This window comes from Asparagus officinalis, chromosome 1, assembly GCF_001876935.1.
Source record: "Asparagus officinalis chromosome 1, Aspof.V1, whole genome shotgun sequence".
NCBI classification, from domain to species: Eukaryota; Viridiplantae; Streptophyta; class Magnoliopsida; order Asparagales; family Asparagaceae; genus Asparagus; species Asparagus officinalis.
Window position 1 is genome coordinate 117115970 of NC_033794.1, and position 15999 is coordinate 117131968.

Here is a 15999-nt window from a genome sequence, read left to right on the forward strand (position 1 = left end):
TATTTATAGGCTATTCTGTTAAATAAGAGACAAATATGCAAGGGATGGGATTTTTATGCAAATATACCCCTAAAAGATTAATGTATCATATTTATGTCTTATTCAACCATCTCTCCCTCTCTCCCTCTTCTCATTTGGGTGTGGAAGTTTGCTGCTTGCTTTGACGAGATACTTCTTTACGGAGTTTATACCTGATTATTTCCAGCATTTTATGCCAGAATAATCAATGCGTACTCCTACGTTGAAAACGTGATCCCAAAAATCTTCATGCCACCCAACTAGAAAAGATTATCACTTTATCAATGTGTAATCAATAGGCTTGTGTGTTGCATGTATTGTTTGGTGAGTTGGGTTTGTTAGGTGGAGAATCTGTATATGGCAAGCACAATCACGCAAATCTTTGGCTTATAATTAGTTGGCATGGGATCCCATGGCGCTCTAGCTTTTACATGTACGTTTAAGCGTCCACATTATTAAACATCTGTTAGTATTTAATCATCTCAATTGATTATCATGATCAATTATAATAGCTTGAGAATTATTTCGATCATTATTTGAGGTAAAGCATCTGCACAAAAAGATAGCTTCTTTCCAATGGAAGCAATATACTCTTATAGGCGTGGGTTAAAGAAATCTCTGTCATGATAAGATGAAAGCCGCTTTCAATTCGGAGTATATAATTCTTCACTGAAATAAAAAAGGGAAAATCCTCTTTTAACCCAAAGTTTTACCCCAATTTATTTAAAAACCCATTCACTTTTCAAAACATCAATAGACCCACTATATCACATCCCACTGATTTTTAAACCCAAATGTACAATACACCCATTATTTGTACTGTATTTATCCAAAAAATTTGAAAAATCCTAAACTACCCTTCATCCCCAACTGATCTCTCCCTCTCCCCTCCTCCTCCATCTAACTCAGAAGAGATCTCTCCCTCTCCCCTCCTCCTCCTCTTCCCTCCCTTCACTTCCCCTCCTCCCTCAAGCCCATCAACCTCTGCATCCACTGCCCCTATCTCCCCTCGCCGCCACGTCACCCACCACCGACGACCTTGAAGTAGATGAATAGCCCACCAATGATTTCGACATTGACTCCCTGTAGTTCGCCCATCAACCTGAAGCACTTGTCATTGCCGCCAGTGGACGGAGCTTGAGGAGCACTCGGAGTAATGGCGGAGGTCGAAGACCGCCTGGCTTTGTAAGGAGCTGTTTTCGCATAAGCCGACGACGATGTTGAGGATCCTTGGCGCTCAAAGGAAGTGGGTTCGGCAGAAGGAGGTGGGTTATGTTGTTCTCCATTGCAAGTCAGGTTAGTTCAACTCTTTGTCCACCACCTGTTTGTTGAATTTACGCTTAGTGTTCTCTCTTATCAATATTTGATTTTGATTTTGATGATTGTTGGTTACTCAAATTCCAACTGCCTTTCCTTAGAGTTGATGATTGATGTGAAAATCCTCCCTCTTTTTGCAAGCGTACAAAGTTACTAGGTGATTATTCTTACTTGTTGGTGTTGGGAATGGTGACGAGTTGTAACATAAAAATTCTAATTTTCTTATTGCTTGGTGGTCCTTCAGATTCTTATTGTTCTTGTGGGTTTTGATAATTCGAAGCATTACGACATCAAAATCGATATTACTTTCATGTATTTTGATTTGGAAATGCACGATAAGTTAGAATTGATATTGCATAAAAGCTTATAGATGATTCCTTTGAAAGTGGTATGAAGCCTCTTATGCTAGCATTTCTCGATATTACTTTCATGTATTTTGCTTTGGAAATGCACGATAAGTTAGAATTGACAGTTAATAAAATTTTCTTATCATGCAATCATTGATTGTGACATTTATTTGTGCAGGAGCGTAGATTGTAACATTTTTATGGTGGGATACATATATTCCATCATCAATGGCACACCTAACGTAACGCACAGCTACCCCTCAATCAGAAACCATTCGTCAATGCACACTAACTTTCCAATCAAATACATGAGAGAATCCCCCACTATTGGCATTCGATCAGATCTTCGCATTGATGTCACATTGCACAACCCAAACGGCAAATCAACTGCAGCCTGCACTATGATGTACCAAGTAGTATCCAATGTATCATGTTGTATGAAATTTTCTATATTATGTATATATAGATGATTTGTGTGCATATTGTATCAAATGCACTATCCAATGTATCATGTTGTATCAAATTTATCAGTGTAACTAGTAGAAATGTATCTAGTAGAAATGTATACAACGTTTCGATAGTGGTGATTTTGGATTATTTCCATTCAATCTTCATGGATTATTTTCATTCAATGTTATGCGCTTGAGTTTAGTGGTTGATAGATATGAATATCTGTAATGAACTGATGCACTGATTGAACTGAAGAAATTTTGATGGTAGGTTGTGTTAACTACAGCCTATTGGGCAATATTATGTGTTGCGTGACCAATTATCCACCTCGACGAGGGGTACTCGCTCAATTTTTAGATTTTGATAAAATATAGCACTTTATGGGAAAGTATAGCAGCTTATTGATAAAGTATAGCACCTTATTATAAAGTATAGCACCTTATGGCAATAGTATAGCACCTTATCGATAAAATATAGCACCTTATGGTCGCTGGAAATTCAGCAACTTATTGTGATAAGTCAAATCAGTTTTTTTAGGGCAATGCAAACACTCGACGACCTACATGACGTGTTTATTGACCAATCATCCACTGTGACGGGGGGTCCTCGCGCAATTTTGAAGCTTCTGGGCAAAGTATAGCACCTTATGGGAAAGTATAGCACCTTTTGGCCAAAGTATAGCACTATATTGTAAAGTATAGCACTTTATTGGCAAAGTATAGCACCTTATTGGTAAAGTATAACACCTTATGCTTTCTGGAAATTCTGCACCTTAAGTGTCTAAAATCAAATCAGTTTTTTTCGCCGCGACGAAACCACTCGACGACCTACGTCACGTGTTTATTGACCAATCATCCACCGCGACGGGGGGTCCTTGCACAATTTTGAAGCTTCTGGGCAAAGTATAGCACCTTATGGGAAAATATAGCACCTTTTGGCCAAAGTATAGCACTATATGGCAAAGTATAGCACTTTATTAGCAAAGTATAGCACCTTATTGGCAAAGTATAGCACCTTATGCTTTCTGAAAATTCTGCACCTTAAGTGTGTAAAATCAAATCAGTTTTTTTCGCCGCGACGGTGGATGATTGGTCAATAAACACGTCACGTAGGTTGTCGAGAGGTTTCTTCGCGGCGAAAAAAACTGATTTGATTTTAGACACTTAAGGTGTAGAATTTTCAGAAAGCATAAGGTGCTATACTTTGCCAATAAGGTGCTATACTTTGCCAATAAAGTGCTATACTTTGCCATATAGTGCTATACTTTGGCCAAAAGGTGCTATACTTTCCCATAAGGTGCTATACTTTGCCCAGAAGCTTCAAAATTGCGCGAGGACCCCCCGTCGCGGTGGATGATTGGTCAATAAACACGTCATCTAGGTCGTCGAGTGGTTTCATCGCGGCGAAAAAAACTGATTTGATTTTAGACACTTAAGGTGCAGAATTTCTAGAAAGCATAACGTGCTATATTTTGCCAATAAGGTGTTATAGTTTGCCAAAAAAGTGCTATACTTTGCCATATAGTGCTATACTTTGGCCAAAAGGTGCTATACTTTCCCATAAGGTGCTATACTTTGCCCAGAAGATTCAAAATTGCGCGAGGACCCCCCGTCACGGTGGATGATTGAAGTATAGTACTTTATGGGCAAAGTATAGCACCTTATTAGAAAAGTATAGCACCTTATACTAGAAAGCATAAGGTGCTATACTTTGCCAATAAGGTGCTATACTTTCCCAATAAAGTGCTATACTTTGTAATATAGTGCTATACTTTAGCCAAAAGGTGCTATACTTTCCCATAAGGTGCTATACTTTGCCCAGAAGTTTTAAAATTGTGCAAGGACCCCCCGTCGTGGTGGATGATTGGTCAATAAACACGTCACGTAGGTCGTTGAGAGGTTTCGTCACGGCGAAAAAAACTGATTTGATTTTAGACACTTAAGGTGCAGAATTTCCAGAAAGCATAAGGTGCTATACTTTACCAATAAGGTGCTATACTTTGCCAATAAAGTGCTATACTTTACAATATAGTGCTATACTTTGGCCAAAAGGTGCTATAATTTCCCATAAGGTGCTATACTTCGCCCAGAAGCTTCAAAATTACGCGAGGACCCCCCGTCACGGTGGATGATTGGTCAATAAACACGTCACGTAGGTCGTCGAGAGGTTTCATCGTGGCGAAAAAAATTGATTTGATTTTAGACACTTAAGGTGCAGAATTTCCAGAAAGCATAAGGTGCTATACTTTGCCAATAAGGTGCTATACTTTTCCAATAAAGTGCTATACTTTACCATAGAGTGCTATACTTTGGCCAAAAGGTGCTATACTTTCCCATAAGGTGCTATACTTTGCTCAAAAGCTTCAAAATTGCTCGAGGACCCCCCGTCACGGTGGATGATTGGTCAATAAACACGTCGCGTAGGTCGTCACGTCACGTAGGTCGTCGAGAGGTTTTATCGCGGCGAAAAAACTGATTTGATTTTAGACACTTAAGGTACAGAACTTCTAGAAAGCATAAGGTGCTATACTTTGCCAACAAGGTGCTATACTTTGTTAATAAAGTGCTATACTTTACAATATAGTGCTATACTTTGGCCAAAAGGTGTTATACTTTCCCATAATGTGCTATACTTTGCCCAGAAGCTTCAAAATTACGCGAGGACCCCCCGTCGCGGTGGATGATTGGTCAATAAACACATCACCTAGGTCGTCGAGTGGTTTCATCGCGGCGAAAAAAACTGATTTGATTTAAGACACTTAAGGTGCAGAATTTGCAGAAAGCATAAGGTGCTATACTTTGCCAATAAGATGCTATACTTTGCCAATAAAGTGCTATACTTTGCCATATAGTGCTATACTTTGGCCAAAAGGTGCTATACTTTCCCATAAGGTGCTATACTTTGCCCAGAAGCTTCAAAATTGCGCGAGGACCCCCCCGTCGCGGTGGATGATTGGTCAATAAACACATCACCTAGGTCGTCGAGTGGTTTCATCGCGGCGAAAAAAACTGATTTGATTTAAGACACTTAAGGTGCAGAATTTGCAGAAAGCATAAGGTGCTATACTTTTCCAATAAGGTGCTATACTTTCCCAATAAAGTGCTATACTTTGTAATATAGTGCTATACTTTAGCCAAAAGGTGCTATACTTTCCCATAAGGTGCTATACTTTGCCCAGAAGCTTCAAAATTGTGCAAGGACCCCCGTCGCGGTGGATGATTGGTCAATAAACACGTCACGTAGGTCGTCGAGAGGTTTCGTCACGGCGAAAAAAACTGATTTGATTTTAGACACTTAAGGTGCAGAATTTCCAGAAAGCATAAGGTGCTATACTTTACTAATAAGGTGTTATACTTTGCCAATAAAGTGCTATACTTTACAATATAGTGCTATACTTTGGCCAAAATGTGCTATACTTTCCCATAAGGTGCTATACTTTGCCCAGAAGCTTCAAAATTGCGCGAGGATCCAACGTCACGGTGGATGATTGGTTAATAAACACGTCACGTAGGTCGTCGAGTGTTTGCATTGCCCTAAAAAAACTGATTTGACTTATCACAATAAGTTGCTGAATTTCCAGCGACCATAAGGTGCTATATTTTATCGATAAGGTGCTATACTATTGCCATAAGGTGCTATACTTTATAATAAGGTGCTATACTTTATCAATAAGCTGCTATACTTTTCCATAAAGTGCTATACTTTATCAAAATCTAAAAATTGAGCGAGTACCCCTCGTCGAGGTGGATAATTGGTCACACGACACATAATATTGCCCAATAGGCTGTAGTTAACACAACCTACCATCAAAATTTCTTTAGTTTAATCAGTGCATCAGTTCATTACAGATATTCATATCTATCAACCACTAAACTCGAGCACATAATATTGAATGAAAATAATCCATGAAGATTGAATGGAAATAATCCAAAATCACCACTATCGAAACGTTGTATACATTTCTACTAGATACATTTCTACTAGTTACACTGATAAATTTGATACAACATGATACATTGGATAGTGCATTTGATACAATATGCACACAAATAATCTATATATACATAATATAGAAAATTTCATACAACACGATACATTGGATACAACTTGGTACATCATAGTGCAGGCTGTAGTTGATTTGCCGTTTGGGTTGCAATGTGACAGCAATGCGAAGATCTGATCGAATGCCAATAGTGGGGGATTCTCTCATGTATTTGATTGGAAAGTTAGTGTGCATTGACGAATGGTTTCTGATTGAGGGGTAGCTGTGCGTTACGTTAGGTGTGCCATTGATGATGGAATATATGTATCCCACCATAAAAATGTTACAATCTACGCTCCTGCACAAATAAATGTCACAATCAATGATTGCATGATGAAAAAATTTTATTAACTGTCAATTCTAACTTATCGTGCGTTTCCAAAGCAAAATACATGAAAGTAATATCGAGAAATGCTAGCATAAGAGGCTTCATACCACTTTCAAAGGAATCATCTATAAGCTTTTATGCAATATCAATTCTAACTTATCGTGCATTTCCAAATCAAAATACATGAAAGTAATATCGATTTTGATGTCGTAATGCTTCGAATTATCAAAACCCACAAGAACAATAAGAATCTGAAGGACCACCAAGCAATAAGAAAATTAGAATTTTTATGTTACAACTCGTCACCATTCCCAACACCAACAAGTAAGAATAATCACCTAGTAACTTTGTACGCTTGCAAAAAGAGGGAGGATTTTCACATCAATCATCAACTCTAAGGAAAATTCTATTCATAAATGCAAGCAAGAACTATAGTTCTAATTTTAAAACATAATGTCCAGAGAGGAACCATAGTTATGTAAGTCATGGTTGATATCTCATGAATGTACATATCTTATGAGCAATTGAGCATCAAGTAAAGGTTACCTTCACTTTTTCCAATAGCTTTTTGGCATCAGCGTTATTTTTGAAGCGATCACGGACAGGCTGCAAGTTGTAGGTTCATGAGATTTTAGAATGACAGAACAATAAATTAGAATTTGAGTAACCAACAATCATCAAAATCAAATATTGATAAGAGAGACAAGCTGACAACTTGCAGTGTTGGGAGCTGTCAGGAAATGTGACGGCGAGGGGAGATAGGGGCAGTGGATGCAGAGGTTGATGGGATTGAGGGAGGAGGGGAAGTGAAGGGAGGGAAGAGGAGGAGGTTGGTGGTAGTGGTTGAGGGGAAGTGAAGGGAGGGAAGAGGAGGAGGAGGGGAGAGGGAGAGATCTCTTCTGAGCTCAGATGGAGGAGGAGGGGAGAGGGAGAGATCAGTTGGGGATGAAGGGTAGTTTAGGATTTTTTAAATTTTTTGGATAAATACAGTACAAATAATGGGTGTATTGTACATTTGGGTTTAAAAATAAGTGGGATGTGATATAGTGGGTCTATTGATGTTTTGAAAAGTGAATGGGTTTTTAAATAAGTTGGGGTAAAACTTTGGGTTAAAAGAGGATTTTCCCTTAAAAACATAAGATTTATTAATCCCCTTGTGGAAGACGACATGTGTCTCAGGTCAATACTAATCAACAGGTAAGCTCACTCCCTAGCCAAGGCGACCCGAGCACCACACGTACTCGTCCTTTCCCTAGTAAATCTAAGTCGAGTCAGACTCTCACTCGACCTCATCGATCGAGTCAACCACACTCATTCTCTGGGAGTTGGATCGACAACTTACACGGCCGACAAGAAAGGCGATACTTGTCGGCTCACACGCAGAGCCGAGTCGAAAGGCGGTTCGTCCTCGAACTCTACACCAACAGCTGTCCACTATCATCATAGTTAGTGCTCCTAGTCACCATGACTCACCACCTATCACCAGCGTCATACCCTCTCAATCACCGTCATATCAAATCAAAGGTGATTTATCACACAAACCATCGATGCTTGTAAAGCTATCTGCCAATCCAGCTGTTTACCTAAACTGGGCCATAATTACCCTTCTACCCCTCACAAATGGGTATATATATGGGCTCATCACCTACTGAGATGATGTTGATGCTCAGGGCCCGTTTTGAGGCCACAAGTATGCAGTTTTTGCACACTTATACTAGGAACTTATTCAGTTCATAGGTTTCTTCTCCAATCAAGCTCAAATACTGATTTAACCGTAGGAGAAGTCATCGGAGAACCCAACTCTGGTCCTCTAACGTACCTATTTTGTATCTTGCTCATCTTAGACAGGGCATCGGTTGTCTGAGGGGATGACAAAACACACACCATACATATCGATCCTAAGCTCCATCGCTGATTCAGGATTATCTGCTAATCTTGATGCTGAGTCTCATGACATCAACACATAGTTTATGATCCAAGTTCATATCTTCCACTAATATTTTGAGTTCAAGTTAATATCTTCTTAACAATGAGTTAATTAGGCTTAAGATGACTGACAATTCTTTTGTTGGGACCTAAAGACTAGGATCCCAAGTCTAAGATCAATTGTGAGAAGATGATAATCAAATGCGGAATAAACACAGCACAAACAATTATAATCGAGCAGCCAATGTAACGTGGTTCAGCCATGACTTGGTCCTATATACGTCCACAACCAAGAAGGAGAGATCTTCCATTACATCAGTAAAATGACAACAATACAACTCCCGACACTCAAAGCTTACACGAAGATTGAGACTCTACATTGAGAATAATCGAGATATACAAGATACAAGGGTTTACTTCACTAGCTCCAAGTACACAATCACTAGAAGAATCACCTTCTAACAACAAGTAGAAGTCAACCAACGTCTCCAAGGTGCTAAGCAATGTTGAACAAATCAATGAAGATGGGCTCTTTACAAACTCTAGCCCCTCCACTAGTAGAAAACTGAGTATTGGCGACGGGGTATTGGCGACGGATTTGATATCCGTCGCCAATACAAACATTGGCGACGGAACATTGGCGACGGGGAGAGTCCCGTCGCCATTGTTTGTATTGGCGACGGATTTGATCCGTCGCCAATGTTTTTCCGTCGCCAATAAGTATTGGCGACGAAAAAACATTGGCGACAGATCAATTCTGTCGCCAATAAGTATTGGAGACGGATAACATCCGTCGCCAATAACTATTGGCGACAGATTAGATCCGTCGCTAATGTTCAGTCGCCAATAAGTATTGGCGACGAATCTAATCCGTCGCCAATACTTATTGGCGACGGATTCAACTCCGACGCTAATACTTATTGGCGACGAATTTTATCCGTCGCCAATGTTCCGTCGCGACGGATTCAAATCCGACGCTAATACTTATTGGCGACGGATTTTATCCGTCGCCAATGTTCCGTCGCCAATACGTATTGGTGACGAATTAGATCCGTCGCCAATACTTATTGGTGACGAATTCGACCCGTCGCCAATACTCCGTCGCCAATAAGTAATGGCGACGGATTAGATCCGTCGCCAATACATATTGGCGACGGATTCAAATCCGTCGCCAATACTTATTAGAGACGGATTCGATCCGTCGCCTATGTTCCGTCACCAATATTTATTGGTGATGGATTAGATCCGTCACCATTACTTATTGGCGACGGATCTAATCCGTCGCCAATACGTGTTGTCGACGGATCTAATCCGTCGCCAATGTTCCATCGCCAATACTTATTGGTGATCCGTCATCAATGCTAATGTGTCCATCATAAAAAATTAACATTAGTGGGGTATTATCCCATTGTTAATGAGTGGCCCAATAAAAAATTAAGAATTATTTTAATATTAGTCCCTCAAATCTATAATATTTTAAATGTAGTCCAATACTATTTTGTTCCACGTAGGTAGATGATAGCTTGAGAGCTGAGGACGTGGAAGTCTACTATGATCCAGGACAGTTGTTTGGCAGCCTTCTCAAGGGCCCCCTGCTCCCCTCTAGCGTCGCCGTCGAGGAGGCTGTAGTCACAACTTTGTCACTGGAGGCATGTCTCTTCTTCAGAGAGAAGTGATATATGCTTCCTGAATTTGAATTTGCTTGGAGAACGAATCTAGTAGTTTTCTCGTTAATAAATGAATGGATGTTTGATGCAAGTTTCCGATATGAATAAATAAGGGCTAAATTTCACAAACTACTCCTTCACTTGGGCCGTTTCTGTCATAACCCTGTGAACTATTTTTAATGCTATGAAAGCTTTCTTAACTTGACATCTCGGATTCTCTACAATCTTGATTGTAAAGAATGCATACAATTAGTTAGGTGTGCTACTACTATTGGCTAATCTCAGTGAATCCACAACTAAAGGTATTTCATATTATTTAGATAGTTAATATCAAAATTTGAAGGGTTTACACATAACTTCTTTAGCAGAATAAATATACTTTGATATTCGATTAGTATTGGTGAGTTTTTGACTTTGACTTTGATTAGTTTAGAGAAAATGATAGTATAAAATTTTATTTTATGCCGAAATGGATCGCTTAATTTATATTATGAGAAGAAAGAATTGGAATGTAACTATTGGATCTGTCCAGTTCGGACGGGTTAGGAATATAGTAGTGCATACATCTAACTTGGTATACTTTGTGCATTTTTATTTCTAGAAAATCTCGGTCGCATGTACTTGTTGTTCTCTGGGTACAATAAGCGTATGTTATTATGCGTATCGGCTTATTACTTACCGATTTCGGTTTATTACCGATACACATAATAACATCCGCACAGTGTACTTGGAGAACAGCGGGTAGGTGCTGCCAAAATTTTCTAGAAATAAAAATGCACAAATTATTCAAAGTTAGATGTAAGCACTACTATATTCTTAATGGGATAGAAGCCTTCCTATGACAGCCGAGAGTGTTGTTTCAAATCAGGATTACTTATCATTGAGTGTTAGCTTTTACTTGGTATGACAATGAAAATTATAGAATAGTAATTTAATTTGATTGATTATTTGTTCAAATGAACTAAAATAAAGACTATTAAACTTAAGGCGACCTATGAAATATTGAATTAATTAATTAGTTTACCTATTATACAGATGAGAGAAGTTCCTGATAAGTCATGGATTGATATTCTTATATTTCAAAGAAGAGCGAAAGATGATACTCGATATCGAGACGGATGGGAAGCATTCCTTGAGTATGCATATGCTAATCCGAGGAAGGTAGATAATGATTTGTTGTGTTGTCCATGTAGTAATTGGTTACTACTAACATGTATACTTATTTTATAAATTATTTTATTTTATTATTTTTAAATAATTAATAGTTATAATATTATTGATAATTATAATTGTTTAGGAAGATGAGAAGTAATGAGAGGTTATATATTGAAATGATTTGATGGATGTAATATAAATTTCCATGACTTGAGTGAGTAATTTTGAAATATTGAAGATTTGAGGGTTAATATTGAAATAATCCAATGATTCACTCTTAACTTAAGGATCTACGAGGAAAATTGGTAATATTAGTTAGAATTGAGGGTTGCAATAGTAAGTTATATGAGATTTTGGGGACTAAATTGAAAATCTTAAATCTTTGAGGGGTTAAATTAAAATGGACAAGTATAAAGGAACCAAATAACGTGTTCTCCGGCCTCTTTCTCTCTCGCGATCTTTGAAAAACCCTAGCTTACAGGATTTCTCCCGCCGCCCGCCCTCTCCCGCCTTGCCCCTCTGCGCCGCCTACCCCCCCCCCCGCCCCGCGGCGCGCCCAGCCCCCGACGCCTTCTCCGCGACCTGCCCCTGTCGCCCTCTCACGGCCTGCCGTTAACCCCTGCCTACCCTCTCCACCCTATTCTCCGCGCGCCGGCCTCGCTCTTCCGCCTGCTCCCCTGCGCGTCGGACGCCCTAACCCCCCGCCCCCCCTCGACGCCCTAGCCCTCCGACTTTCTCCACCAGCCGGGAAACTTAGCTATTTTGAACAGTTAATTGTGAGGATTTACTTTCTCTAGTATATTTTGATTTTTTTCAAATATTTGTTTATTTATTGTTATCTTTTGATATTGAAGAATGTTTATTACGCAGAACAATATTTATTGTTATTTTTGATTATTGAAGAATGTTTATTACACACCACTATCGCCCGACCGACGTCCTAGCCTACCTGCTCACCGCCCTCTGTCTCATCCTTCTCATCGCCATCCTTAGCCACCACGGTCTTCCCTCCTTAAAGAGGTATTTTCAAATTTTTTTGAATTTTTTTGAATTTTTTCAAATATTTTTATTGACTGTTATCTTTTGAATATTGTAGAATGCTTATTACCCTAAACTTAATTTTAGACCTAATAATTTTAGCCCTAATTACAACACAATCTTTAAACCTCATCGAAACCCTAACCTTCTTACCCAAATAGTTATCCTTATTAATTTTAGACATAAAACCCTAGTACCCTAAAATATGTGAATCTATCAAAAATTTGTATATTTTTATTAAAAATTAGTAGTGTGATATATAACACAATAATGTGTTATATATTAATTTTAGGTGAATAACAAGTTAACGTTAGCCGTAGATTCCCGTCCAATAATTACTACCAATTATTTAGACTTATAATATAAACGGACGATTCCACTTTGGGTATGAAATTTCATTTTATACTGAAAAGGATCGCTTAATTTATGTTATAAGAAGAAAGAATTTAAAGGCATAAAGGAGATTTGGGTGAAGCTTATGGTAATTATTTATTATACTGCTTATTTTGTTTACAATTCACAATGATTATTCTTATAGTATAATTTTTTTGCCATGTAACTTGCAGGATCATTATTGTCTTGAGGACAACCCAGAGTCTTGGGATTATGTTATCCCTAAAATGGCCAAGCTTATTCGGGGTTGGAAGAGTGCTCTAAAAAATAGATATTTTACAAAAATATCTACTGATTGGAAGAGGATCTATGAGCTTGATAAGAGAGTTTATCCATTTAATTGGATGACTCTCATTATCGAGTGGGAGGGTGAGAAGAAGGTGGATTATTTTTAATTTAAGATATTATCATGACATTATTTTTTATTTATATATAATCATCACACATACTAATAAAGTACTTTATTTTGTAGAAAATATGTGAGACAGCATCGGTGAATCGCAAAATGAAGATATACGATCACTTCTTAGGATCTACTCCTTATGCTCGGATCGAGCATAAGTATTTGAGTGAAAACCCGGTATGATCATATTATTAAAACTGATATCATGTGATTATTTTTATACATTTACTTTAAAATTTAATATATCACAGGACGCTTTGACTATGCCCCCGGCTCTTCTTGCTAGAAGAGCTTATACACCGCCCCAGGGCTATGAAAATATAGAGGGAAATGACAAAAAAGTGGAGAAAATTAATGAATTGGTCATAAGTATAAGATTAATTTTAGATTTGTATATACTTAATGATTTTTCATCAAAGTTTCTAACTTTTATGATATATGATATACAGGCGGCGGTGGAAGCTTCTCAAAACGAGGTCTTGACCCGTGTCAGTCAGTCTCAGGGTACAGAGGACACTCCTGTAGAGCCTAACCGCATGACCAGAGACGAGTAGATGGAAGTCGTCGACGGAGCTTACGGTTTACAACCAAGAAAGAAAGGAAGAGTTCCTTTGTCAAGTGTTGTAGCTAAGAAATTCACCACCACCAATAAGCCTAGCAGCCAATCTGTGATCTCGACGCGACCATGTGACACATCATACGTCGTGGGTAAGATTGGTCAATACTTGTTGAAGAATGTTGAAGCCTCTTTGGTTTTAAGCTTTCTTCCCACTATTAAACACGAGTTAGACGGTGCACAAACGACCTGGGATGTCGTTCAGCGACTCATTGATTCTCAACCCTTAAAGGACTTGCTTCCGCAGCCTATATACATGGATATCATGAGGATGGCATTTAATGAGCATGCAACTATAAGTGATGGGGAGGTATGTATGTCATATTATATATGCAGTTATTATGAATATTTGGAATATATTCTCATATTGATTTATATTCTTTTCAGGCTAGAGGAGGTACTGTAGGAAGTAGCAGTACGATACGACATTTTGATGCAGCCGCTGCCGACGATAGGGATCACGACGATAGGGACCAAGATGACTACGATGAATGAGTACTGAGTTAGACTTTTTTGTTACTTTTATCGACTTTTGGATTGTGTTGAGCATATAATGACCTCCGGATTATATATATACGTGAAGTTATACTTTTTTGTTACTTTTGTCGATTTTTTGTTACTTTTGTTACTTTTGTCGATTTTTTGATTGTGTTGAGCATATATAGTGTGTGTGTGTGAATCGATGAATGATGAATGTGATTATTATTGGATGTGAATTGATGGATGTGAATACTGTTGGATGTGAATTGATGAATGTGAATACTATTGGATGTGAATTGATGAATGTGAATATTGTTAGATGTGAATCGATGAATGTGAATATTGTTGAATATTTTATGAATATTGGAAGCAACAGGTATATATTCCCAAATGGGGCTCAAAAAGTAGCAATTTTTTTTCCCGAATTACATTCTTTAGCGACGAAAAGGTCCGTCGCTAATGAACATCGGCGACGGGAAAATCAGTCGCCAACGTACATTTATCGCCCTCGCCAATAAACATTGGCGACATGGTGCTTTCCGTCACCAATAATCATTGGCGATGAGTTCAACCCCGTTGTCAATACACATTAGTGACGGGGTGTTTTCCATCGCCAATGTGTTTTGGCGATGGCTAGATTTTCGTCGCCAATAAACATTAGCGACGGGGTGCATTTTGTCGCCAATAAACATTGGCGACGGACAACACGCCGTCACCAATGTGTTTTGGCGACTACAAACTCGTAGTCGCCAAAACACATTGGCGCATTGGCGACGGACAACACGCCGTCACCAATGTGTTTTGGCGACGGTAAACTTGTAGTCGCCAAAACACATTGGCGACGGAAAGCACCCCGTCGCCAATGTGTATTGACGACGGTGGTAAACCCGTCGCCAATGTTTCCCGTCACCAATACCTCTCCGTCGCCAATGTACATTGGCGACGGATGACCCCGTCGCCAATGTGCATTGGCGAGGGGATTATTGGTGACGGGCAAGTGGGCGTCACGAATGTGCATTCGTGACGGATTTGACTGCATTGGCGACGGATTTCCCCGTCGCCAATACTCTGTTTTCTACTAGTGCTCCCTCCCTCCCTCTTATAATCTTATAAGACTTTCCACGTACTAGTGTGCACCCCATGCAAAACACGACCCATTTTTTTAAGTATTGCGTTCTGAACTTATCTCCCTCTAAGTTTTAATACATTTAATTTGATCATTATATGCTTAAAATTAGAAATTATATCTACTCTTCTACACTTATAGGAGGGTCTATATTTTAATACATTTGATTTAGAAATCATATCCACTTCTTTATACTTAAAAGGAGAATCTAAGTTTCTATACATTTGATTTTAATTACTATTTATGATACAGTACAAAGCTGTAGCATAAACAATAACTTTAAACATATGGTGGGAGATTTGATTTACTGTTCACGGTACAATAATTTACTACAGCAGACAGATTGGGTGGTCTATTTACTATTCACGACACAATAGCTACTGTAGCATTTACTATATTATAAATAGTGCTTTTTTGGATCCTCGTATAAGTATAAATTAGTATGCACCCCGTACAAAGCATGACCCCCCTCCTTTTTAAGTATTGTATTTTGAACTTACCTCTCTCTAAGTTTTAATACATTTAATTTGATTATTCTATGCTTAAATTAGAAATTATATCTACTCCTCTATACTTAAAGGAGGATCCAAGTTTTAATACATTTGATTTAGAAATCATATCTACTCATTCATACTTAGAGGAGGATCTAAGTTTTAATGCATTTGATTTGATTTTACTGTTTATGATACAGTA

General features: G+C 38.5%; 2 protein-coding genes across 2 annotated transcripts; both read left to right on the forward strand.

The window, feature by feature from the left end:
* LOC109840091 lies at nucleotides 11952–13638 on the forward strand. Its single transcript, XM_020408602.1, has 5 exons — nucleotides 11952–12026; nucleotides 12855–13061; nucleotides 13154–13261; nucleotides 13336–13446; nucleotides 13534–13638. The coding sequence occupies exons 2-5, from the start codon at nucleotides 12909–12911 to the stop codon at nucleotides 13636–13638; spliced, it is 477 nt and encodes a 158-aa protein (XP_020264191.1). The 5' UTR covers nucleotides 11952–12026; nucleotides 12855–12908.
* LOC109844062 lies at nucleotides 13431–14299 on the forward strand. The gene is made up of 3 exons (XM_020413077.1): nucleotides 13431–13446; nucleotides 13534–14010; nucleotides 14088–14299. Exons 2-3 carry the CDS (start codon nucleotides 13639–13641, stop codon nucleotides 14193–14195), a joined length of 480 nt encoding a protein of 159 aa, XP_020268666.1. The 5' UTR covers nucleotides 13431–13446; nucleotides 13534–13638; the 3' UTR covers nucleotides 14196–14299.